General features: G+C 48.6%; 1 protein-coding gene across 6 annotated transcripts in view; it reads right to left on the bottom strand.

The window, feature by feature from the left end:
* smpd4 (sphingomyelin phosphodiesterase 4) overlaps window positions 1-25,688 on the bottom strand; it is a 74,161-nt gene that overhangs the window by 13,034 nt on the left and 35,439 nt on the right. For 3 of the 6 annotated variants that reach the window (XM_085962072.1, XM_085962073.1, XM_085962077.1), the window contains 6 exons: window positions 17,424-17,495; window positions 11,183-11,275; window positions 7,003-7,154; window positions 3,107-3,197; window positions 1,614-1,714; window positions 42-205 (listed from right to left, as the gene is read on the bottom strand). In XM_085962072.1, the coding sequence (XP_085818198.1) occupies window positions 42-205; window positions 1,614-1,714; window positions 3,107-3,197; window positions 7,003-7,154; window positions 11,183-11,275; window positions 17,424-17,495 (673 nt within the window). Of the gene's footprint in view, window positions 1-41; window positions 206-1,613; window positions 1,715-3,106; window positions 3,198-7,002; window positions 7,155-11,182; window positions 11,276-13,569; window positions 13,582-17,423; window positions 17,496-25,688 lie in introns of all 6 variants that reach the window. The other 3 variants (XM_085962075.1, XM_085962076.1, XM_085962074.1) reach the window with 2 other exon arrangements.

Raw genomic sequence — 25,688 nt, 5'->3', positions numbered from 1 at the left:
GCAAGGGCTTCACACTGCTATCGTACCACAATCACCCTTACCTTCCTTGATCATGTCAGCGAGGTTGGGCTGACTATACACCTTGGCCACTCGGTATACCATCAGTGCATTCTTGGGGCTGACGAGATCAGTGCGCAAAGCTCGATTCAAAAAGCCTTGGAAGAGTTTTGTGAACATCAGCAGGTTTTCCTGCACAAAGGGTGCCCTGTGAGACAGAAGGAAGGGTTAGGAGCAGGATATACAGGTGTAAGCACCGAATAGCGTCCGTTTCAGTTCGGCATTTCAAGAGGACGGACTGCTGAAAAATGAAGACATTCTCCAATGGCTCGAACTCAATGTGTTCACAAAGATTAGCTGTGAGTTTCAACAAAACACACAGGACTCAATCACCATTCGGCCCACCGTGCCTGCGCCACTGCTAGTTCTACAACTGGAGCGATCGACTTTTATCCCATTTCCTTCCATCCTTCCTTTGTTAATACGGATCCAAATCCTTTTTAAATGCCACTAGTCTTGTCCTCACTGGCCCCATATTCAAATAAAGCATTTCTTCCAACGTCCCCTTTGCCCTTCTAGTGATAATCCCAAGTCTGTGCCTCCTTGTTCCTCTTTCACCAACCACCAGGAACAATCTTTCACCATTTAACCTCTAGAAACCTTTCATAATTTTGAAAACCTCCATTAGATCCCACCTTAACAACAATTTTGCAATGTTACTCGGATTTTATTTATTTGGTGTGGAGAGAGAAAAACAAAGGGAGGAAAGAGTTTGAGGAATTACCGAGCCCGACCGTGGTGAGGAATTAGACGAGATATCCGCCGCAGATTGAGTGCTTTAGAATAAACCATGCTAATCTCAGTCAGCCTCAACCAGTCAAACAAGTACTCAGACATTTAAAATACAAAAATAAGGCTGATCATAGAAACTCCCTCCAGATAAAATGTAACTCATCTAAGCACAGAATGCCAAAGAACCAAACCCCTTCCCATTGACTCCCATTAAAGATAGTTCCAATTTCTCCAACCCATTCCCATTTATAGAATTTAACTGGACCAAGCCGCTTCCCATTCACTCCCTTGAAATACATAGAAGTTACAACAGGAAAACAGGCCATTCAGCCCAACCAGTTCATGTTAGCATTTACCATCCAAGCGAGCAAATAGTTTTACTCACATTTACCTATCGTTCCCATATCTCTTGTATAGAACCCTATTCACCAAACCACTTCCTATTCACTTCCACTGTACAGAACTCCAATGTACCTTCATCCTCGTTCCCAATAGGTTAAAGGCTAATTGGAATATTGTGTGCAGTGCTGGGCACGATACCTTAAAAATGACGGCTTATTGCTCTAAGCAATGGGGAGAGTGTAGCTGAGGTGAACTGTTTTTAACTGGAGAAAGCAGCAAGAGGGGAACATGGTCCAGGTCTTTCAAATGGTGAGAAGTACGGATAACAAATATAAGCAGGCTATTAAGCTCAGCTGTGAGCACAAAACTGGAGGGCATAGATTAAAGTGAAGATGACTCAAGCCAAGTTAGAATGGTATCTTCATTCGCGGTATAACCGTACATTCACACTCCCCTAGATCTAAATCCTCCATGTGATTTACCATCTGTCTGGTACACTGCGATCCACAGGTTCGATCATGCTGAGCGGTTTCTCTGTTGCATACCTCCATGGCTGCAGATAGCTGAGCCAAGTTTCTAAAACCTGCAGAAAAAAATTAACTATTAACAAGGGGACGTGCACGCAGATTAAAAACTGAACCTCCTGCCCAAGTGGCCATCTGTGAGTAAAAACACCTGGCAGTACAATTATAAATTCTGTCCTTTCAAACTTGGATTGTGTCTGAAGATTTGAGTTGTACAGCGCAGATTCATCAGAATGATACCATGGTGATGTGCTGATGGTGGCAGCGAGATCAGTTGGAGGTGGTGAATTAACAGCATCACACCAGAAGTATACAGGCACAACAGTAAGGGATTACCCTATAGTATGTTGGTAGCAGTACTCTAAACGTACCCAGGGGTAACACTGTGGTTGCTAAGTGACAATTCACAGGTGTTTTAAGGGTGGTCTGAAACACCCACAGCTCTCAAACTGCAGACACTGGGGTAGCTCTCGACTTTGTGCGACAATGTAAAACTAGTGATAGCGAGTTGACTTCAATGGAAATAAAAAATCGGGAGATGTAAAACGGGCTGCTGACTCTGTCACCCGCTTTACACTATCGCACAATATCAAGATCGACCCCACTTGCTTTACAAAAGGGAACGCACGTGCTGGTCTTGCATACGGGCCACTCCATCACTTCACCACTGGTCACCCTGCCCTCCTGGCTGATACCAAACAGAATCTCGGACCACTCGGGCCTCCGGAGCACCAGCCAGCACTGATGGTGCTGGCCTGATACGGTCACTGACCCATGTTTACTCATGTCACAGCTCAACAGCATTCAACTTCACCAGAGAAGTTGAAATCAGAATCTTAGGCAATGCTCAGTTACTCCTTGCAATGGCACGTACAGGTGAGTTTTAGTACATGCAACAACTTACATTTATACAGTGCCTTTCACATAGAACAAAATAGCGATTCACAAAGGGGCAAGCAGACAGAAATGGATGTGGAGCCAAAGGAAGAGATATTGGGAGTGAGCAAAAGCTTGGTCAAAGATGTGGGTTTTAAGGAGGGTCTTGAAGGTGGAGAGGTGGAGGAGTTTAAGGAGGGCGGGGGGCTGTACATGAGACCAAAGGAGTGGAGAGTTCAGGGAGGCTGCAAGGCTGGAGAGGCTTCAGAGGCGAGAAGGGATTTAAAGATGAGGATGAACATTTTAAATATACTGCAAAATTCAGTCAATCTCCTGTTCTTCATTCATTTCAGTAAATGCCTGCAAATTGTACCAGTGTGAAATTCACTTCCCAGCATCAGAATATGGTGACGGTGTAACTCTGGGAAACAACCTGCTATTAAATCCAGTGCCAGTTACTGTGCTATTAGCAGGAGCACATCATAAACTAGGTCCTTTTGTATAAATGTTGTTCTATTATTAGGTACATAGAAGGTGATCATAATTAAACCAAGCAGTCCTCGGCGGGAACGTACAGCTCGAAAGGAGGCATCCAGGGGCCAGTGACCGAAGCATTGCTGCAGGAACACGTAGAGCTTTTGTTGAAAGAAGCACGAAATCACAGCCCTGCAAGAAAATCAGAACAAATTACTTACAGCTCTGCAGTACAGACATCCCCATGAAATGGAATAACCCGAACCCTAATTCAGGATCTCGGTCTCCAATTACAGCATCACCTGTTGCACTTCAACCTGTGATGCTGCAATGTAACCTCCTCCAACCCAGAGGGTGAAACACGCTACATGAAGCAGGAAAACACCTTCCCCACTAAATTTATTACAATTATTGATAAAACTATATTCAAATGATCGTTAAAAATGTCTTCTTTAACTGTAATACTTAAGAGCATATCAGTATGTGACCGTGAAGCTCTCAGATTGTCGTAAAAACCCAACTGGTTCACTAATGCCCTTTAGGGAAGGAAACCTGCCGTCCTTACCTGGTCTGGCCTATCTGCGACTCCAGTCCCACACCAACACGGCTGATTCTCAACAGCCCACTGAAGCGGCCCAGCAAGCCACCCCACAACACACAAAGAAAAGTACCTCCACCACACAGACTAGCGATTCAAGGTGGCGGCCCATTACTAACTTCTCAGGGCAACTAGGAATGGGCAATAAATGCCAGACTTACCAATGGCACACTGGAATTAAAAACTATCAAAAGTCAAGTATGAGAAAGCCATTTCTTCTATGAAACTCATCCCTTTGACAAACTCAATTCTCCCAAAGGCCATTCCTCTAATACCCTAAATTGACTATCAAAGCACATCACGAGTACCCCAACTCTCCCATTAAAGTCCATCCCTCTAGTACCCTAACTCAGAATCACAGAAACCCCACAGTGCAGATAGAGGCCATTTCGGCCCATCGAGCCTGCACCGACACATATTCCACCCGATCCCCGTAACCCCTACACCAACACATATCCCACCCTATCCCCGTAACCCCACGTATTTAATCCCCCTAACACTAAGGGTCAATTTATCATAGCCAATCAACCTAACCCGCACATCTTTGGACTGTGGGAGGAAACCGGAGCACCCGGAGGAAACCCACGCAAACACGGGGAGAATGTGCAAACGCCACACAGACAGTCGCCCGAGGCCGGATTCGAACCCGGGTCCCGAACTCTCCCATTGAAGCCCATCCCTCCAGTACCCTAACTCTCCCATTGAAGCCAATCCCTCCAGTACCCTAACTCTCCCATTGAAGCCAATCCCTCCAGTACCCTAACTCTCCCATTGAAGTCCAACCCTCCAGTACCCTAACTTTCACATAGCTCAAAGCTAAATTTTCGACACCCCTGGTGTTCTTCTCTAATTACCCGGCCTGGCAGATTGGGCAAGTCATTCTCTCAAAAATTAGTTTTAAGTTTACTTTTCATGAATTTAAATTTATGTCCGCTGGTTTGACATTGCTGACTTAATTTCAAGAAATATTCTGGATTTACTGTTACGCCCCATTTATTATTTTATATATACCGCGAATGAAATCTCTCCTTTCGCAACTGTTGAACTTCCCCAGTTTTTCCTCATAGCGTATCTCCTTTACACTTGGATCAGTCTTATTGCTCTCCTCTGCCCCTCGTGATTTATGTATGTTTTTGTGAACACACCGCTCCATGTGTAGTCTCACCAAGTGCCCCAGCATTAACTGGTGATTGTCTTGCTGATATATTCCAGAATTCTACTAGCTTTTAATTAGTTCTCCACACTGAAAAGGGACGACGCCACTATTTTCCTGTTCTAACCCATTTGTGTACGTGAGATGCGCAAGTGATTCGTTGTTGCTCAGAAACTGGCACTTATACCGTCGCAGGATTTTTTATGCAAAATGTTGGGATTCAGGCAGCAAATCACACTATACATAGTAAGTGTAGGAATTGATGGCACGTGTTGTGAAATGGCACTTGCTTATCACTTGCTCCAATTAGAACCTCAGTACCGTTTCTTTGTTCCCTTGTTGCGGAGTTTTCCTCAGTATCCTCCTGCACTAATGTCTTGCTTCAACTTTCTGGCCCTTCTTATTCCTCCTCACTGTAACCCAGCTATGCTCCCTCTATTAGTTTAATTTCCCTACCCTGTTTTCATAATCCTCCTCGAGCTGATCCCTATCCCGCCATCTGTTCGAAGGCAGGGGGACAGAGGTGCTACAAGTTGCCACTGTGTCCTTGAGGTGAGGGAAGAGAAAAGATCAGCTAACGATTGCTAATCAGTGACACTCGACAGAAAGTGAGCATGTATGGATGCCAGCTGAGACCCCCTGTGGCTGAACAGCCCATGAAAACATACCCAAGGGGGCAGTCAGCACTGTTGGGAAGGAGGACTGGTAGGAAATGGACTAGGAGTTGGCAACCAGTTGAGCTGAGGATGCATCACTCTCCCAACAGCTACTCTGACAGATGGGACAGGGTACCTGTGGTGTCATTACTGCAACATCAGCACATTGGGAAGAATGGCAGACTAGACATAAACCACCTCATGCAGCCAGATCCCTTAATGTGGCTGTGGAAAACAGCAGGGTGAAGCTCTGCTAGTATCATATTTAAAATATTCTGCCCAGTGCATGGCATTTATACAGCAACTTTGCACATCCTCAGGGCATCTCAAAGTACTTCACACTGTAGGGAAACGTGACAGCCAAGGCCCCACAAACAGCAGAGAGATAAATGACCAGGTAATCGCTTTGTTGATGCTAGTTGAGGGAGGAATGTTGGTCCACAACACCGGAAGAACTCCCTGCTCTTCAAACAGTGTCAAGGGATCTTATGTCCACCTGAATTGGGCTTCCGTTTAATGTCAGCCAAAAGACCGTGCAGCATTGCCTTAGCACTGTACCCGAGTCTCAGCTCAAATTAGGTGAAGTCCTGGAATGGGGCTCGACTTGGGAGCAAGAGTGCTACCACCCGAGTCAAGGAATGCTAGATGTGTAACCCGGGTGCGAAGATCCACACTGAAACAGGAGAACATCGAGATGGGAGCTAGGAAACTAAACTTTGGAAGAGTTGCAGAGGGGGAGAGGAGAGAACATTATAAAAAGCAAAACTCTGGGGACAGCAGGGTGGAGGGAGGCAGGGGAGTGAACTCAGCCCTTTCAAATCCAGTGCAAGGGAAGTGAGTTGGGGAGGTCTCAATCTCAACATAAACCTGCCCCAAATTCAGAATTAATTAGCACTAAATTGGAAATCTCACTCAGTGGCAGTGTAAAGGGAACTTTACTCTATTTAAACTCTGCTGTACTGGACTCGAGTATTAGGAAGCACCATGGGAAAGTTTTAATGTTAAAAGTGCAATATAAATATAAGTTTTTGTTGTTTGATGAAACAGTTGAGGGAGCTTTACTCTGTATCTAACCCGTGCTGTACCTGCCCTGGGAGTGTTTGCTGGGGACAGTGTAGAGGGAGCTTTACTCTGTATCTAACCCGTGCTGTACCTGCCCTGGGAGTGTTTGATGGGACAGTGTAGAGGGAGCTTTACTCTGTATCTAACCCGTGCTGTACCTGCCCTGGGAGTGTTTGATGGGACAGTGTAAAGGGAGCGTTACTCTGCATCTAACCCGTGCTGTACCTGCCCTGGGAGTGTTTGATGGGACAGTGTAGAGGGAGCTTTACTCTGTATCTAACCCGTGCTATACCTGCCCTGGGAGTGTTTGATGGGACAGTGTAGAGGGAGCTTTACTCTATCTAACCCATGCTGTACCTGCCCTGGGAGTGTTTGATGGGATAGTGTACAGGGAGCTTTACTCTGTATCTAACCCGTGCGGTACCTGATCTGAGAGTGTTTGTCGCTGACACTGGCTGCCTGAAATGGCAAGTGCTCCACTGAAACCACTCACCTTAATGAACACAAATTTCACAAAAAAAGGCTAACCTCTTGAATTCCTCCAGTGGGCTGCCAGTGTGAGAATGGGTTGAAGGCGAGGGTAAGGCTTGCTCCTGTTTTATGCTATTAGAGAACCAGTGGAGGTGCTTGACCAGCAGCCTCACCATTAGCACATGCTCCTCCGTTGGAGTGAAGGGTTCCTTTCAAATACAGAACAGCAGAATGTCAGAAAATACGGAAAGCACGCAGAAACCTAATTCATTGCTGAGGCAGTAACTTAATTCAGGGACCCACTGGACTGAGTGAACTACCTGCATACGACACAATTACTGACTGGTCTCACTTACTCTGCACACTGGCACTGGTAGAGGTTACAGAATTAAACTGAAGTGTACCAAAGGCACAATTAATTTATATTCCCCTTGCACCACCTCACAAGAACATCTCCAGGGCCACTGACTTTCCTTCCTCCTCGTCTCTGCTCAGTATCCTGAGAACTTGCTGTATGGGAAATGGGTCAAAACTTGGGTCCTACCAGTCTGCAGCATGCCCTGTTCAAGCACCACCCCATCCAAATGTGAGGGGGCTCTTGTTTAAAATAATGCCGCGCCCCTAGTGTGTAACTGGGCCACACAGCCCAGAATCCCTTCCTGGCCTCTGCGGAGTTCTTGGATTTCAACCAAGGTGGCAATAGGGATACTAGAAATGGGGGGGGGGGGGGGGGGGGGGGGCGGGGGGAGAAAGAGAAAGATTATCCCAGATTCCTGCTTCTGATTGTGATGCAGCGACTCCTGTTCAGATTGTGCGCACACGCAGATTTCAAGTGAGAACAGGACTGGGCTCGGCTGCGATTTCCCCCACAGCTGAATGGCCAACACTCACCGTGTAGACACCGATAGGAAGAGTGACCAATTGGGCAAGGTACTAGAGGGTGTCCCCCTGGAACCCTGCCCCCCAAGAGCCAGTGCTTTCAGGGGAACAGAGGACAAAAGGAAAGGAAATCCTGGGGGGGAGGGGAAGAGGAGAAGAGAGCAAGGCCTTTAAGGCGCATCACTTTATAACCCCAGCTCCAGCATGTTGGGTTGAAATAACTGAAAACGTTAAGCCGAGATATCCTGGAGTGTGCTCTAAATACACTCTCCAAATGACACCTTCAGCTTTTATGGTGACACTTGACAAGTCTCTCAAAAGGATCCAGCGAACAATCGACCAAGTCTGTGCAATGCACCAAATGTGCACAACTTGATGTAGAGCAATACTGGAAAACACCCGACCCTACTTTTTAACCTGACTAGTAAGTCCAGTTAAAATCAAAATGGTAAAATGCACAGGTAAATAGGTTTGAGCCCACACGAGTTACAATCATCTGCAGTTGGAGGCCGGGGGATTGGTGACAGGGGTTAGTGCGAATCTTAACTGCAAAAAACAAAATCCATTCAGTGGCAGAGTGTTGACTGACTGAGAAATACATCTGGGAAGCCACAGGGCTGCCCTGGCCGAGTACTGACAGTGGGCTGCCTGCACCATCAGCTAGATGGTGAAGAGGGGATGCAGTGATAATGGTACTAGAGATAACACTACAGAAGGATACAGAATTAGCCACATTCTCAATACATCAAGAGAATGCCAAGTGACTCGGGATCACACCATGAAAATGTCACACCGTCACCTGACCACGGCTCACCTTACGTTGGACTCCAGTTATTTCAGGGCAAGCTGCCTTGCCTCCCCTCCCCGCTTTCTCTAGCCAACCACTAAGAGATAAGGCTGGAGCTCGCTATGCTATGGTGTGTGGGTCTGCTCAGTAACTACTCTCAGCACCAGCATGGACAGGGAATTCACCCCCTACACACCACTCGGATTCAACACTTGAGGTTTCTCCATTACCACCCCCACACCAGAACCCAGGACGCTCAGCTCAAGCCTCAGGTTATGCCTCCAGAAACAAATAACAAGGTTACATGTCAAGCTGTGTTGTGGGAGAAACCAGACTTGCATCCAGGCCAGCTGTACAGCCCCAAATAGGATGACCCACAGCGACTACTGCTGTTCCAAGTGTTACTTGGGGCAGGGGCAGTGACAACCCCTTTCTGTGATGCCACCATTTCAATCTTACCACAAGCAAGAAATTCTTGTGAAACCATCACAACAAATATTCCCACGCGATATCAAATCACCCACCCCAAAAATAATACCCACGAGACATTGAACTGACGTGAAAACATGTAGAGCCCAGGATTTGCCTTGGATAGACGAAGAACAAGGTCACATCTGCACAACGTGCTAATAGAACGTTAGATCCCCACTGAATACCATTCCTGTTGAACAGAACTCATGATCTTTAATGTACAAAAGCAGTGATATATTTAGAGCTTCCTCTAGATCAGCGCACTTATGGCATTAACAATTCTGCCTACAAAAGGCAGCCTTTGGCATCCTTCCCGTCCCAAGCTCAGGAAGATGCAGTGTCGGTGTGTACGATGCAGGCTGTACACTGACATCTCCCAACAGGAGCAGGGAGGGAATGGACGCGAGCAATATTAAAAATGCAGGATTTCCCCATTTAAATTTTCAAGATATTCCTTTTCCGATAAACAGCCCGTGACCAACGCCCTCCAAGAAAAATGCTGGGTTGAAACATCCATATCTTTAAACAGCAGAGTTCTAACACACCACAAACAGAGCCACATGGTAAATGGAAAATTAAAAGGCAATGTGCAAATAAAACTGGAATAAAATAATGTTACCTAAACAGAATGCTGGTAAAAAGCAGTCATTAATCCTGCCGAATAGATAGAAGCAAAGAAAATCTCAAGGCTGGATGAGACTTGCCTGCTGTCCCGATTAAGCTACAATCCCCTACAGCCTCCCTCCGTCAACTATTCCAAAGCAACCACCCCTCTCAATAGTGTTTCTCGATTGCAACCTGAATCTAACTTCAGGTTAAATTCACATCCCCTTGTGCCCCTTGATCATACTCTCCTCAGGATTCTCTCCAGGAGTCCCAGAATGGGAGTCTCTATTTAGGGTTTGTTCTGCAGACTCTTCTTCATTTCGCAGCTCTATTCAGCTACATCCTTTCTGTAGTGTGGGTTCCAGAACTGCACACAATACTCTAGTATGGCCCAAGAAAGAACTGGCCTTTCTAGAGCACCTTTCACCACCCAAATCGTCCCTCCCATACTGCTCCTCCTTCATAACAACGACCTCCTCCAATCATCATTCAACCCTAGCCACTTTTTGTCAACGATTCCAATCTATATTTCAATTTTTCTTCAGGTCGATTCCCCCCACGTCTCGGCCCCAGCCGAGCCCCCTCCCAACGCTCTGCCCCCAGCCACTATCCTGCCACCTACCCTCACCGCAAGCCCCTATTCCGAGCTCCGCCCCCTCCGCATTTGCCCGCCCCCGCTCCGAGATCCACCTCCCGCCCCGAACTCCGTCCACCCGCCCCCGCTCCGAGCTCCACCTCCCGCCCACTCCGAGCTCCGCCTCCCGCCCGCCCCCACTCCGAGCTCCGCCTCCCGCCCGACCCCACTCCGAGCTCCGCCCCCCGCCCGCCCCCACTCCGAGCTCCGCCTCCCGCCCGCCCCCACTCGAGCTCCGCCTCCCGCCCGCCCCCACGCCGAGCTCCGCCTCCCGCCCGCCCCCACTCCGAGCTCCGCCTCCTGCCCGCCCCCACTCTGCTGCCCATCGCGAGTCAATGGCTGTTGAGGGGAATGGTTGGGCACCAATGAGGAAACCGACCTACTGGGAAGCAGCTTTATCAATGGGGGTAATTCCTAGAGACCTGAGGAGTGAGCATGGCCAAAAAATGGGATTAATTATTAAAGAGTGATACACAGCAGGTGCTTTTCCAACATAGTTTTTTGTTGCACTGGTCTTCAATCTTCAGTTCTGCGCTGTGACCAAATTCTGCCATTTTATGGTGACACACAGACTGAACCAAAATGGTAGCCTGGTTAACTGTCCTCGTTTCCCAGATATACAAGGCCCACATAGTCAACCCTTTTGACTTGTATTCACAGTACCCGCTTCACAAGTGTGTGCGCACCTTCAGTTAACAGTCTCGTCACAGGGCAACTCGTTTTCCTAAATCACGCAGAAAATTTAAATCACTGGTCCCAGAACAGTCGCTGATTGACATTATCCAGTTACCACACATTCCGAGTTTTACCATGTGGCTTACAAGAGTAAAGCGAGACCAAAAATGAAAATAAAAAGGTACTTGGTAGGTGTGGAAGGTGCCGTGGCCAGGCAGTGGCGATGCAGTGCTGTACTGAGTACTGCAGATACCTAGGCGGTACTGTAGCACCTCCAACTGAGGGTTAGCATCCGAGAACAAGACACAACACACAGGGGGAAAGCATTAACCCAGAGAGAAAGAGAATATTACAAACACAGCAAATTCACTTGTAAACATTCATCAGTAGCCACATTCAATATACACAGAAGTGTACAGATTTAACCCCTGCACTGCCAAACACCAGCTTCTAAAAAGGCAGTTTGGTGAAGTCGTGTCACAAAAGCACCATTCTCACCAGATTAAAAATATGAATGATTTATATATCTTGACAGCCACTGGATCACACACCGTGGAATAGTTTGGAGAAATTGTGCATGGCATCAGGAGCCAGCTGATTGAAGGCCACTGGTAGCAGATTGGGATGGGTCTGGTTACCATACACAACACTACTGCAAATCACTGCATTGACACAGGCTTAAAAGTGAGTCGAAGATCCTCAGCTTCATTTTGACCCAAAATGGAGATTTGATAAAAATAATTCCTGCTCCGAAGCTGACTGCTTCTTCTACATGAACTGGAATCAAGGCGAGGGGGTTTCAGTGCTGGGGAACAACACTACTAGTTCAGGCACCCAGTGTCAGCATCAAGCTCTCCCAACAAAGCTCCCTCTACATATCAAACACTCCCAGGGGCAGGTACAGCACAGGTTAGATACACAGTAAAGCTTCCTCTACACTGCCCCAGCAAATGATTAGATTCAGACTGTACAGACACGAACGTTAAACATTTTATGACTGCAGGCAGCAGTTTCAATTTGATCGGAGGCTCGTCAGTGGGGCCCGTGGGATGCCCACGAACCAGGACATGTGTGCACAGCAAGACACTGCCATTTGTAAATGAACCATGTAGCTCAGGCATGGCTACAAAACTGTTTATTAAACATCCTGAACAAGTACACTTCATATTTTTGGCAAGGAACATCTTTCAGTGATAAATTAAAAATAAGTACAATCCTGCGACACTCCAGGATTGTTTTATTTTAAATTGAAAATACATTCTGGGTACTGCTGCTTTGGGCTCGACATGGGCTTGTCACCTCTGACCTGGGTTCAAAATCAGCCCAGAGAGATGGGATAAAATTCTCCCCCATTTGTTGGCTGTAAGGGGTCCTATATGAAATGAGTTTGGTCAGTCTCGATCCACTGCCAAATTAGGGACAGTTTTGAAATGTCACTCAGAGACCACAGGATGGCTACTGAGAGAATTGGAAAAATTGCCACACTGGTGCAGTGGGGAGCACCCTTGAGGTTTACACAAAGGCATATTGATGGGACAGTGTAGCAGGAGATTTACTCTAACTCTTGCTGTACCTGCCCTGGGAGTGCTGGACACTGACAAAGGATTCCATTTCCGAGCACGAGTATCCCTCACCTTGAGGAGTCCAAAGAGAAACATTCTAAAGACTTACTCTGAAGAGTCTCCAGCTTTCCATATTCAGAAGCTGGGACAGATGCTTTTGGGAACTGTCTGATGGCACTGAGTGAACAATTGATGGCAGTTAAGGGGTTAAACCATTTCTGGCTACAAATATTTAACACAATGAGACAGTACACTGCAAGAACGTGATCAATTTACCATCAGTTCTTAAATATATAGTTAGTCGATGTACCATTACCCAAATCCCAGAGGCTGCCCAGGAGTAATCAGACGAGCAAGCAGCAGTGTTGTCACTGGGACTTCAGGGCAGTGTAGCAGTGGCTGTGTGAAATTTCCAGTTGAACTGAAAACATCCAGCAGGATAATTATACATTCTGTCTTTCCAAAGGTGGATTGTGTTTAAGGGGAACATTCTGAGCGGTTCATCAACGAATGAGATACTGGTGCAGTTTTCCCCCCCCCCCCCCATGGTGCATGGTTTGGATGGGAAGTATAGCTCTCCTTACAGTGTACATGTCTTTAACACTGTTCAATAAACCTAGTCACAACACTGCAGTGGGTGATATTACGTTAACCCTTTTGAGTTCTGAAGGATGCTCAGCTTTTGAAATGCACATGTCAATTTTGCCCCATATGTGCAAAATTAAACATTTGAACATTTTAGTGCCCAGTAATTAGTGCTCAGCAGCGGACCAGCTGGATGCTGCTTAATGCAGAACCGGCAAGTTGCCATCGCAACCCGGTCAGGAGGTTGTTGAGAGTTTAAAATAACAAGTACAATTTGGAAGTGAGGCAGAGACCAACCCTCGCCACCTTCATAAAACAATGGCAACATTAAAATTAAACAATAATTGGCTTCTGCTCGACACTGGGGTGGGACCCTCGTCCTCAAAAGGTTTAACGCTGGTTAGTTGGTCCAATAAAGTGAATACCTGCGGCCCTGGCTTGCAATGCCACGATTGCACAAGACAGTCAGAGTCAGAGCGGAGACGATGAAGGTGATGAGGAGGAAGAAAAAATAAAAATAATGTAGAGGCGTAACACACATGCACCCAAAGCACCAACATGACATGCAAAGCTGAAGCAGAGCTCTAAAGTGTGGCCGAACTACCCGCTCACCTCAGATTCAGAAACTCCACCCAATACCACTGCTACACTGGGAGTCATGGGACAGCACAAGCGTGTTATTGGGAGCTCTGGTCCACAAACTGAGGGCTATAATCCCAACCAATGTCTCTGCTTAAGGACAGCTGTGAGAATGGTGCACAGGCTGCATCAAGGAGCAATGGGGCGCTGGACTGTGCCTGATATTCCCCCACACAGCGAGCTCCTGATTTTAAATCATAACGCCGTGAGCAGTCACCAAGTGGAGGCCAGGCACTGTACAAGGCCAATAGTTCTACTTTAAGGGGGCTCTTGCACGTGCTGCTTGGAAGCCGCAATAACTGCCTGACGAAGAGCAGAAAATTGAGAAAACCAGCACTGAATCCCAGTTCAGTCAACAATTCACAGCTAGGCTGGCCGTCATTGGCTCCCAGAGACACAGGAAGCAGGATGGCTGCCAAGGTGTCTGGGAATGAGGCCACAAACAGGCACAGGCTGTATTAACAGCAACACTGATGTGTGTCACCAGTACAAGGGACTAGTGGTCTGGTAGTCACCTAAACCCGATATAGGAAACTGCGTTACTAATTGCTAAAAGTCCTTCATCAGGTTGCATGAGCTGATTTGAAAATGAGCCACTTGAGTCTACTGCTGATGAAACAGCGACTTTAGAAGTACATCAGGATCCACAAAACGCACGTCTCACTTCCCACATGGAACCTGCCCCACATGCAACACTGTCCCAATATTTTGTATAAATGAGTTTTTCATATTCAAACTTTTACAGGAATCAAACACTTTCTCCACTCGGGAGTCACTCATTGCCAGCATAAAGTACTTCCACATTAGGTACAGCAGGGGTGAGATGCAAGGCAAGGCTCCCTCGAGTCTGTGCCGTTACCCGAACTTCAAGGGAGTGAGCCCTAAAACACAAGGCTGACATTTCCCCCATATGTTAGATCCGTGTGTTAATGGAGACACGGAATGCAGGAGTTGATTTAACAAGTGTTTACTGAACGAAGTCTGGAGGTGAACTAACAACACAAGACGCTACACAGGCTTATATACCCGAGTGGTCACTACTGGTACTACAGTATACAGGGGCTTCAAAAACATAGTTCCTCTTAAAGGGACATACACTACCCCATACTTTTAGCCTCCGAGGTTGCCAAATTGCAGGCAGTTTTGTGCTGAGAGACCATGCATACTGATATTTGAACTGAGACAAGTAAAACCCTCAGTCAATCTGTGCTGGATGGAAATCCAGGGCCTGAGGTGAAAGGAGAGTGTCTAACTTGCATCACCCCGCCCTGGTCTCCCCAGAACGATGCTAGGGATCAGTGGTAGGCTCTGCCAACATAATGCAGGTTAGCAAACTGGTTACACAACTCAAAATAACAAACTCAGCTCCTGCTCACTTCTGTCGAGTGGCTTATTTTGAATCGTGGGGTACCGCAGGGATCGGTCCTTGGACCCCAGCTATTCACAATATATATTAATGATCTAGACGAGGGAACAAGATGTAATATCTCCAAATTTGCAGACGACACAAAGCTGGGTGGGCGTGTGTGCTGTGAGGAGGATGCCGAGAAACTCCAGGATGATTTGGACAGGTTGGGTGATTGGGCAGATGCATGGCAGATGCAGTATAATGTGGATAAATGTGAGGTTATCCACTTTGGTGGCAAAAACAGGAAGACATTATCTGAACGGCAATAGATTGGGAAAAGGGGAAGTGCAACGAGACCTGGGTGTCCTTGTGCACCAGTCGCTGAAGGTAAGCATGCAGGTGCAGCAGGCGGTTAAGGTGGCAAATGGTATGTTGGCCTTCGTAGCGAGAGGGTTTGAGTACAGGAGCAAGGATGTCTTGCTGCAGTTGTACAGGGCCTTGGTGAGACCACACCTTGAGTATTGTGTGCAGTTTTGGTCGCCTTATCGGAAGAAGGATGTTCTTGCCATGGAAGGAGTGCAGCGAAGATTCACCAGGCTGATACCTGGGATGGCAGGAATGACGTATGAGGAGAGATTGGGTCGATTGGGCTTATACTCGCTGGAGTTTAGAAGATTGAGGGGGGATCTCATTGAAACTTAAAATTCTGACAGGACTGGACAGACTAAATGCAGGGAGGATGTTCCCGATGGTCGGGGAGTCCAGAACCAGGGGTCACAGTCTAAGGATAAGGGGTAGGCCATTTAGGACAGCAATGAGGAGGAATTTCTTCACCCAGAGAGTGGTGAACCTGTGGAATTCTCTACCACAGAAGGCAGTAGAGGCCAATTTAGTAAATATATTCAAGAAGGAGTTGGATATATTTCTTAAGGCTAAAGGGATCAAGGGGTATGGGGAGAAAGCAGGGACAGGGTACTGAATTTGGATGATCAGCCATGATCGCATTGAATGGCGGAGCAGGCTCGAGGGGCCGAATGGCCTACTCCTGCTCCTATCTTCTATATTTCTGGCATTTGCTCTCCTGAAAAGGGACACAAACTCTATTCGAAATGAAGTTGATGCTCAAGTTATGAGCCAGACTGGGACTGAATGGGTTCACACTTGAGGAAGAATTGTCATCCTCGGATGAATAGTTTCCTGCAGCTGAACTGGAACAAACAATTAAAAAAATAGACACACAGGCGAAAGGGTGAAACAGATATCCTGGGACAAGACTCTGCTAATGCAGCTCTGTCAGCTAGTAGCTGTGAGTACTGTCCAGGGAAATTCAGCTCCCATTTCCCGCCCCAATCTCTGTAGAAGCCACTCAACAATTTGATCTAGATTAAAGCCACAGCCTACCTTCCCAAGTGGAAGTACATCAGGACCCAGTAACGTCACTCGGCCACCAATGAACCTATTCCAGGTGTGGCTGAACCTACTTAATACAAGGACTTTCTGTGCCCTGCTTCACGAGGCTGCCAAGCAGAGAGCTGGCAAAAGAGCACGGGCAGTCAAAGGATGCAAATATCGCTGCCTTCCCTTTATGCCTACCGGGTCCTCTCAATGTCCAACTCACACCCTGTCCAGGGGAGTATGCTGCCACGCCTCAGTCAACCCCACACTATGACGCCAGACTGAACGACAGTGGTCAAGGTGACGGCAAGGAGTTCTTGTCCCCTGCTCAGCAACTCCTCACTCAGCACAAATTGGGGGAGCTCACAGCCAGGACTCCAACATCCTGCCACTCTGACATTCCACCCTTGAGCCCAAGACTTGCAGAGTCATTGTACCATCTCTACGGTTAAAACCATCTCTTTGGATTGGGTGAGATCGCCATCAAGGTTTGCACTGTACTCAAGGGTGCTCTTGACATTTAGTGGCACAAAGTGGTGCTGCAACTGCTTGGCTGAATGAATCTACATGTGGCAGTGGGCCTCATGCTGGCAAATTTAAATGCTACAGCAAATCAACATGAAACCTTGTCTACTCTCCCATTCTCCCAATGGTCAGTCATCATAAATGGTGCACACCTTTAGAGCCCGAAACACAATCTGTTTCAACAGAGCAGCAGAAGCAGATTTTTAAAAATCAGGTGTTTGCAGGTTAAATCCAGGTTAGTAAACTGGTTTTAACAGTACAACTGTAGTCCATTGAAGCCTGCAGAGTGCACCAGAGACAAGTGGTAAAGCAGTTAGCCAATTCATTGCTCATCGAAAAAGCAAAGAGAACCAAATAATTGAACACACATACCTTGACATGGGGAGACTGCATTTTTTGATATAATTCCAGTGAATAATGGTGAAGCCACATTTCAATAAAGATCTGTCAACAAACAATGATCATAAAAGGAAAGTCAAAAACAAAACAAGTCATTTGGACCACCAACCCCCCCATACCAACTTTCCCATTGAAGTCCATCCCTCCAGTACCCTAACTCGCCCATTGAAGTCCATCCCTCCAGTACCCTAACTGACCCATTGAAGTCCATCCCTCCAGTACCCTAACTGACCCATTGAAGTCCATCCCTCCAGTACCCCGACTCTCCCACTGAAGTCCATCCCTCCAGTACCCTAACTCGCCCATTGAAGTCCATCCCTCCAGTACCCTAACTGACCCATTGAAGTCCATCCCTCCAGTACCCTAACTCGCCCATTGAAGTCCATCCCTCCAGTACCCTAACTGACCCATTGAAGTCCATCCCGCCAGTATCCAAACTGACCCATTGAAGTCCATCCCTCCAGTACCCCGACTCTCCCACTGAAGTCCATCCCTCCAGTACCCTAACTCGCCCATTGAAGTCCATCCCTCCAGTACCCTAACTGACCCATTGAAGTCCATCCCGCCAGTACCCCGACTCTCCCACTGAAGTCCATCCCGCCAGTACCCCGACTCTCCCACTGAAGTCCATCCCTCCAGTACCCTAACTCTCCCATTGAAGTCCATCCCTCCAGTACCCTAACTGACCCACTGAAGTCCATCCCTCCAGTACCCTAACTCGCCCATTGAAGTCCATCCCTCCAGTACCCTAACTGACCCATTGAAGTCCATCCCGCCAGTACCCTAACTCACCCATTGAAGTCCATCCCTCCAGTATCCTAACTCACCCATTGAAGTCCATCCCTCCAGTACCCCGACTCTCCCATTGAAGTCCATCCCGCCAGTACCCTAACTCACCCATTGAAGTCCATCCCTCCAGTACCCTAACTCTCCCATTGAAGTCCATCCCTCCAGTATCCTAACTGACCCATTGAAGTCCATCCCTCCAGTACCCTAACTCGCCCATTGAATTCCATCCCTCCAGTACCCCGACTCTCCCATTGAAGTCCATCCCTCCAGTACCCTAACTCACCCATTGAAGTCCATCCCGCCAGTACCCTAACTCACCCATTGAAGTCCATCCCTCCAGTACCCTAACTCTCCCATTGAAGTCCATCCCTCCAGTATCCTAACTCGCCCATTGAAGTCCATCCCTCCAGTATCCTAACTGACCCATTGAAGTCCATCCCTCCAGTACCCTAACTCACCCATTGAAGTCCATCCCTCCAGTACCCTAACTCACCCATTGAAGTCCATCCCTCCAGTATCCTAACTCGCCCATTGAAGTCCATCCCTCCAGTATCCTAACTGACCCATTGAAGTCCATCCCTCCAGTACCCTAACTCACCCATTGAAGTCCATCCCTCCAGTACCCTAACTCACCCATTGAAGTCCATCCCTCCAGTATCCTAACTCACCCATTGAAGTCCATCCCTCCAGTATCCTAACTCACCCATTGAAGTCCATCCCTCCAGTATCCTAACTCACCCATTGAAGTCCATCCCTCCAGTATCCTAACTGACCCATTGAAGTCCATCCCTCCAGTACCCTAACTCACCCATTGAAGTCCATCCCTCCAGTACCCTAACTCACCCATTGAAGTCCATCCCTCCAGTACCCTAACTCACCCATTGAAGTCCATCCCTCCAGTATCCTAACTCACCCACTGAAGTCCATCCCTCCAGTATCCTAACTGACCCACTGAAGTCCATCCCTCCAGTACCCTAACTCACCCACTGAAGTCCATCCCTCCAGTATCCTAACTGACCCACTGAAGTCCATCCCTCCAGTACCCTAACTCACCCACTGAAGTCCATCCCTCCAGTACCCTAACTCACCCACTGAAGTCCATCCCTCCAGTATCCTAACTGACCCACTGAAGTCCATCCCTCCAGTATCCTAACTCACCCACTGAAGTCCATCCCTCCAGTATCCTAACTGACCCACTGAAGTCCATCCCTCCAGTATCCTAACTCGCCCATTGAAGTCCATCCCTCCAGTACCCTAACTCGCCCATTGAAGTCCATCCCTCCAGTATCCAAACTCGCCCATTGAAGTCCATCCCTCCAGTATCCTAACTCGCCCATTGAAGTCCATCCCTCCAGTATCCAAACTCGCCCATTGAAGTCCATCCCTCCAGTACCCTAACTGACCCACTGAAGTCCATCCCTCCAGTACCCTAACTCGCCCATTGAAGTCCATCCCTCCAGTACCCTAACTCACCCACTGAAGTCCATCCCTCCAGTACCCTAACTCACCCATTGAAGTCCATCCCTCCAGTACCCTAACTCGCCCATTGAAGTCCATCCCTCCAGTATCCTAACTGACCCATTGAAGTCCATCCCTCCAGTACCCCGACTCTCCCACTGAAGTCCATCCCTCCAGTACCCTAACTCGCCCATTGAAGTCCATCCCTCCAGTACCCTAACTGACCCATTGAAGTCCATCCCTCCAGTACCCCGACTCTCCCACTGAAGTCCATCCCTCCAGTACCCTAACTCGCCCATTGAAGTCCATCCCTCCAGTACCCTAACTGACCCATTGAAGTCCATCCCGCCAGTATCCAAACTGACCCATTGAAGTCCATCCCTCCAGTACCCCGACTCTCCCACTGAAGTCCATCCCTCCAGTACCCTAACTCGCCCATTGAAGTCCATCCCTCCAGTACCCTAACTGACCCATTGAAGTCCATCCCTCCAGTATCCTAACTCGCCCATTGAAGTCCATCCCTCCAGTACCCCGACTCTCCCATTGAAGTCCATCCCGCCAGTACCCTAACTCACCCATTGAAGTCCATCCCTCCAGTACCCTAACTCTCCCATTGAAGTCCATCCCTCCAGTATCCTAACTGACCCATTGAAGTCCATCCCTCCAGTACCCTAACTCGCCCATTGAATTCCATCCCTCCAGTACCCCGACTCTCCCATTGAAGTCCATCCCTCCAGTACCCTAACTCACCCATTGAAGTCCATCCCGCCAGTACCCTAACTCACCCATTGAAGTCCATCCCTCCAGTACCCTAACTCTCCCATTGAAGTCCATCCCTCCAGTATCCTAACTCGCCCATTGAAGTCCATCCCTCCAGTATCCTAACTGACCCATTGAAGTCCATCCCTCCAGTACCCTAACTCACCCATTGAAGTCCATCCCTCCAGTACCCTAACTCACCCATTGAAGTCCATCCCTCCAGTATCCTAACTCGCCCATTGAAGTCCATCCCTCCAGTATCCTAACTGACCCATTGAAGTCCATCCCTCCAGTACCCTAACTCACCCATTGAAGTCCATCCCTCCAGTACCCTAACTCACCCATTGAAGTCCATCCCTCCAGTATCCTAACTCACCCATTGAAGTCCATCCCTCCAGTATCCTAACTCACCCATTGAAGTCCATCCCTCCAGTATCCTAACTCACCCATTGAAGTCCATCCCTCCAGTATCCTAACTGACCCATTGAAGTCCATCCCTCCAGTACCCTAACTCACCCATTGAAGTCCATCCCTCCAGTACCCTAACTCACCCATTGAAGTCCATCCCTCCAGTACCCTAACTCACCCATTGAAGTCCATCCCTCCAGTATCCTAACTCACCCACTGAAGTCCATCCCTCCAGTATCCTAACTGACCCACTGAAGTCCATCCCTCCAGCATCCTAACTGACCCACTGAAGTCCATCCCTCCAGTATCCTAACTGACCCATTGAAGTCCATCCCTCCAGTACCCTAACTCACCCACTGAAGTCCATCCCTCCAGTACCCTAACTCACCCACTGAAGTCCATCCCTCCAGTATCCTAACTGACCCACTGAAGTCCATCCCTCCAGTATCCTAACTCACCCACTGAAGTCCATCCCTCCAGTATCCTAACTGACCCATTGAAGTCCATCCCTCCAGTACCCTAACTCGCCCATTGAAGTCCATCCCTCCAGTACCCTAACTCACCCACTGAAGTCCATCCCTCCAGTACCCTAACTCACCCATTGAAGTCCATCCCTCCAGTACCCTAACTCACCCATTGAAGTCCATCCCTCCAGTATCCTAACTCGCCCATTGAAGTCCATCCCTCCAGTATCCTAACTGACCCATTGAAGTCCATCCCTCCAGTACCCTAACTCACCCATTGAAGTCCATCCCTCCAGTACCCTAACTCACCCATTGAAGTCCATCCCTCCAGTATCCTAACTCACCCATTGAAGTCCATCCCTCCAGTATCCTAACTCACCCATTGAAGTCCATCCCTCCAGTATCCTAACTCACCCATTGAAGTCCATCCCTCCAGTATCCTAACTGACCCATTGAAGTCCATCCCTCCAGTACCCTAACTCACCCATTGAAGTCCATCCCTCCAGTACCCTAACTCACCCATTGAAGTCCATCCCTCCAGTACCCTAACTCACCCATTGAAGTCCATCCCTCCAGTATCCTAACTCACCCACTGAAGTCCATCCCTCCAGTATCCTAACTGACCCACTGAAGTCCATCCCTCCAGTATCCTAACTGACCCATTGAAGTCCATCCCTCCAGTACCCTAACTCGCCCATTGAAGTCCATCCCTCCAGTACACTAACTCGCCCATTGAAGTCCATCCCTCCAGTATCCTAACTCACCCATTGAAGTCCATCCCTCCAGTACCCTAACTCGCCCATTGAAGTCCATCCCTCCAGTATCCTAACTCGCCCATTGAAGTCCATCCCTCCAGTATCCAAACTCGCCCATTGAAGTCCATCCCTCCAGTATCCTAACTCGCCCATTGAAGTCCATCCCTCCAGTATCCAAACTCGCCCATTGAAGTCCATCCCTCCAGTACCCTAACTGACCCACTGAAGTCCATCCCTCCAGTACCCTAACTCGCCCATTGAAGTCCATCCCTCCAGTACCCTAACTCACCCACTGAAGTCCATCCCTCCAGTACCCTAACTCACCCATTGAAGTCCATCCCTCCAGTACCCTAACTCGCCCATTGAAGTCCATCCCTCCAGTATCCTAACTGACCCATTGAAGTCCATCCCTCCAGTACCCCGACTCTCCCACTGAAGTCCATCCCTCCAGTACCCTAACTCGCCCATTGAAGTCCATCCCTCCAGTACCCTAACTGACCCATTGAAGTCCATCCCTCCAGTACCCCGACTCTCCCACTGAAGTCCATCCCTCCAGTACCCTAACTCGCCCATTGAAGTCCATCCCTCCAGTACCCTAACTGACCCATTGAAGTCCATCCCGCCAGTATCCAAACTGACCCATTGAAGTCCATCCCTCCAGTACCCCGACTCTCCCACTGAAGTCCATCCCTCCAGTACCCTAACTCGCCCATTGAAGTCCATCCCTCCAGTACCCTAACTGACCCATTGAAGTCCATCCCGCCAGTACCCTAACTCACACATTGAAGTCCATCCCTCCAGTATCCTAACTCGCCCATTGAAGTCCATCCCTCCAGTACCCCGACTCTCCCATTGAAGTCCATCCCGCCAGTACCCTAACTCACCCATTGAAGTCCATCCCTCCAGTACCCTAACTCTCCCATTGAAGTCCATCCCTCCAGTATCCTAACTGACCCATTGAAGTCCATCCCTCCAGTACCCTAACTCGCCCATTGAATTCCATCCCTCCAGTACCCCGACTCTCCCATTGAAGTCCATCCCTCCAGTACCCTAACTCACCCATTGAAGTCCATCCCGCCAGTACCCTAACTCACCCATTGAAGTCCATCCCTCCAGTACCCTAACTCTCCCATTGATGTCCATCCCTCCAGTATCCTAACTCGCCCATTGAAGTCCATCCCTCCAGTATCCTAACTGACCCATTGAAGTCCATCCCTCCAGTACCCTAACTGACCCATTGAAGTCCATCCCTCCAGTACCCTAACTCACCCATTGAAGTCCATCCCTCCAGTATCCTAACTCGCCCATTGAAGTCCATCCCTCCAGTATCCTAACTGACCCATTGAAGTCCATCCCTCCAGTACCCTAACTCACCCATTGAAGTCCATCCCTCCAGTACCCTAACTCACCCATTGAAGTCCATCCCTCCAGTATCCTAACTCACCCATTGAAGTCCATCCCTCCAGTATCCTAACTCACCCATTGAAGTCCATCCCTCCAGTATCCTAACTCACCCATTGAAGTCCATCCCTCCAGTATCCTAACTGACCCATTGAAGTCCATCCCTCCAGTACCCTAACTCACCCATTGAAGTCCATCCCTCCAGTACCCTAACTCACCCATTGAAGTCCATCCCTCCAGTACCCTAACTCACCCATTGAAGTCCATCCCTCCAGTATCCTAACTCACCCACTGAAGTCCATCCCTCCAGTATCCTAACTGACCCACTGAAGTCCATCCCTCCAGTACCCTAACTCACCCACTGAAGTCCATCCCTCCAGTATCCTAACTGACCCACTGAAGTCCATCCCTCCAGTATCCTAACTGACCCATTGAAGTCCATCCCTCCAGTACCCTAACTCACCCACTGAAGTCCATCCCTCCAGTACCCTAACTCACCCACTGAAGTCCATCCCTCCAGTATCCTAACTGACCCATTGAAGTCCATCCCTCCAGTATCCTAACTGACCCATTGAAGTCCATCCCTCCAGTATCCTAACTGACCCATTGAAGTCCATCCCTCCAGTATCCTAACTGACCCACTGAAGTCCATCCCTCCAGTATCCTAACTCACCCACTGAAGTCCATCCCTCCAGTATCCTAACTGACCCACTGAAGTCCATCCCTCCAGTATCCTAACTCACCCACTGAAGTCCATCCCTCCAGTATCCTAACTGACCCATTGAAGTCCATCCCTCCAGTATCCTAACTGACCCATTGAAGTCCATCCCTCCAGTATCCTAACTGACCCATTGAAGTCCATCCCTCCAGTATCCTAACTGACCCATTGAAGTCCATCCCTCCAGTATCCTAACTGACCCATTGAAGTCCATCCCTCCAGTATCCTAACTGACCCACTGAAGTCCATCCCTCCAGTATCCTAACTCACCCACTGAAGTCCATCCCTCCAGTATCCTAACTGACCCACTGAAGTCCATCCCTCCAGTATCCTAACTGACCCATTGAAGTCCATCCCTCCAGTATCCTAACTGACCCACTGAAGTCCATCCCTCCAGTACCCTAACTCGCCCATTGAAGTCCATCCCTCCAGTACCCTAACTCGCCCATTGAAGTCCATCCCTCCAGTACACTAACTCGCCCATTGAAGTCCATCCCTTCAGTATCCTAACTCACCCATTGAAGTCCATCCCTCCAGTACCCTAACTCGCCCATTGAAGTCCATCCCTCCAGTATCCTAACTCGCCCATTGAAGTCCATCCCTCCAGTATCCAAACTCGCCCATTGAAGTCCATCCCTCCAGTATCCTAACTCGCCCATTGAAGTCCATCCCTCCAGTATCCAAACTCGCCCATTGAAGTCCATCCCTCCAGTACCCTAACTGACCCACTGAAGTCCATCCCTCCAGTACCCTAACTCGCCCATTGAAGTCCATCCCTCCAGTACCCTAACTCACCCACTGAAGTCCATCCCTCCAGTACCCTAACTCACCCATTGAAGTCCATCCCTCCAGTACCCTAACTCACCCATTGAAGTCCATCCCTCCAGTACCCTAACTCACCCATTGAAGTCCATCCCTCCAGTACCCTAACTCGCCCATTGAAGTCCATCCCTCCAGTACCCTAACTCGCCCATTGAAGTCCATCCCTCCAGTACCCTAACTCACCCACTGAAGTCCATCCCTCCAGTACCCTAACTCACCCATTGAAGTCCATCCCTCCAGTACCCTAACTCGCCCATTGAAGTCCATCCCTCCAGTACCCTAACTCACCCATTGAAGTCCATCCCTCCAGTATCCTAACTCACCCATTGAAGTCCATCCCTTCAGTATCCTAACTCACCCATTGAAGTCCATCCCTCCAGTACCCTAACTCGCCCATTGAAGTCCATCCCTTCAGTATCCTAACTCACCCATTGAAGTCCATCCCTTCAGTACCCTAACTCGCCCATTGAACATAAGACATAGGAGCAGGAGTAGGTCATTTGGCCCCTCGAGCCTGCTCCGCCATTCAATAAGATCATGGCTGATCTGATCTTGGCCTCAACTCCACTTCCCTGCCCGCTCCCCATAACCCTCGACTCCCTTACCGTTCAAAAATCTGTCTATCTCCACCGTAAATATATTCAATGACCCAGCCTCCACAGCT

The sequence above is a fragment of the Somniosus microcephalus genome, chromosome 19 (genome assembly GCF_052327205.1).
Source record: "Somniosus microcephalus isolate GS21.2 chromosome 19, FLI_Smic_1.0, whole genome shotgun sequence".
Lineage (NCBI taxonomy): Eukaryota > Metazoa > Chordata > Chondrichthyes > Squaliformes > Somniosidae > Somniosus > Somniosus microcephalus.
Note: the sequence above shows the minus strand (reverse complement) of the source record. Positions and strands in the feature narration are given on the sequence as shown.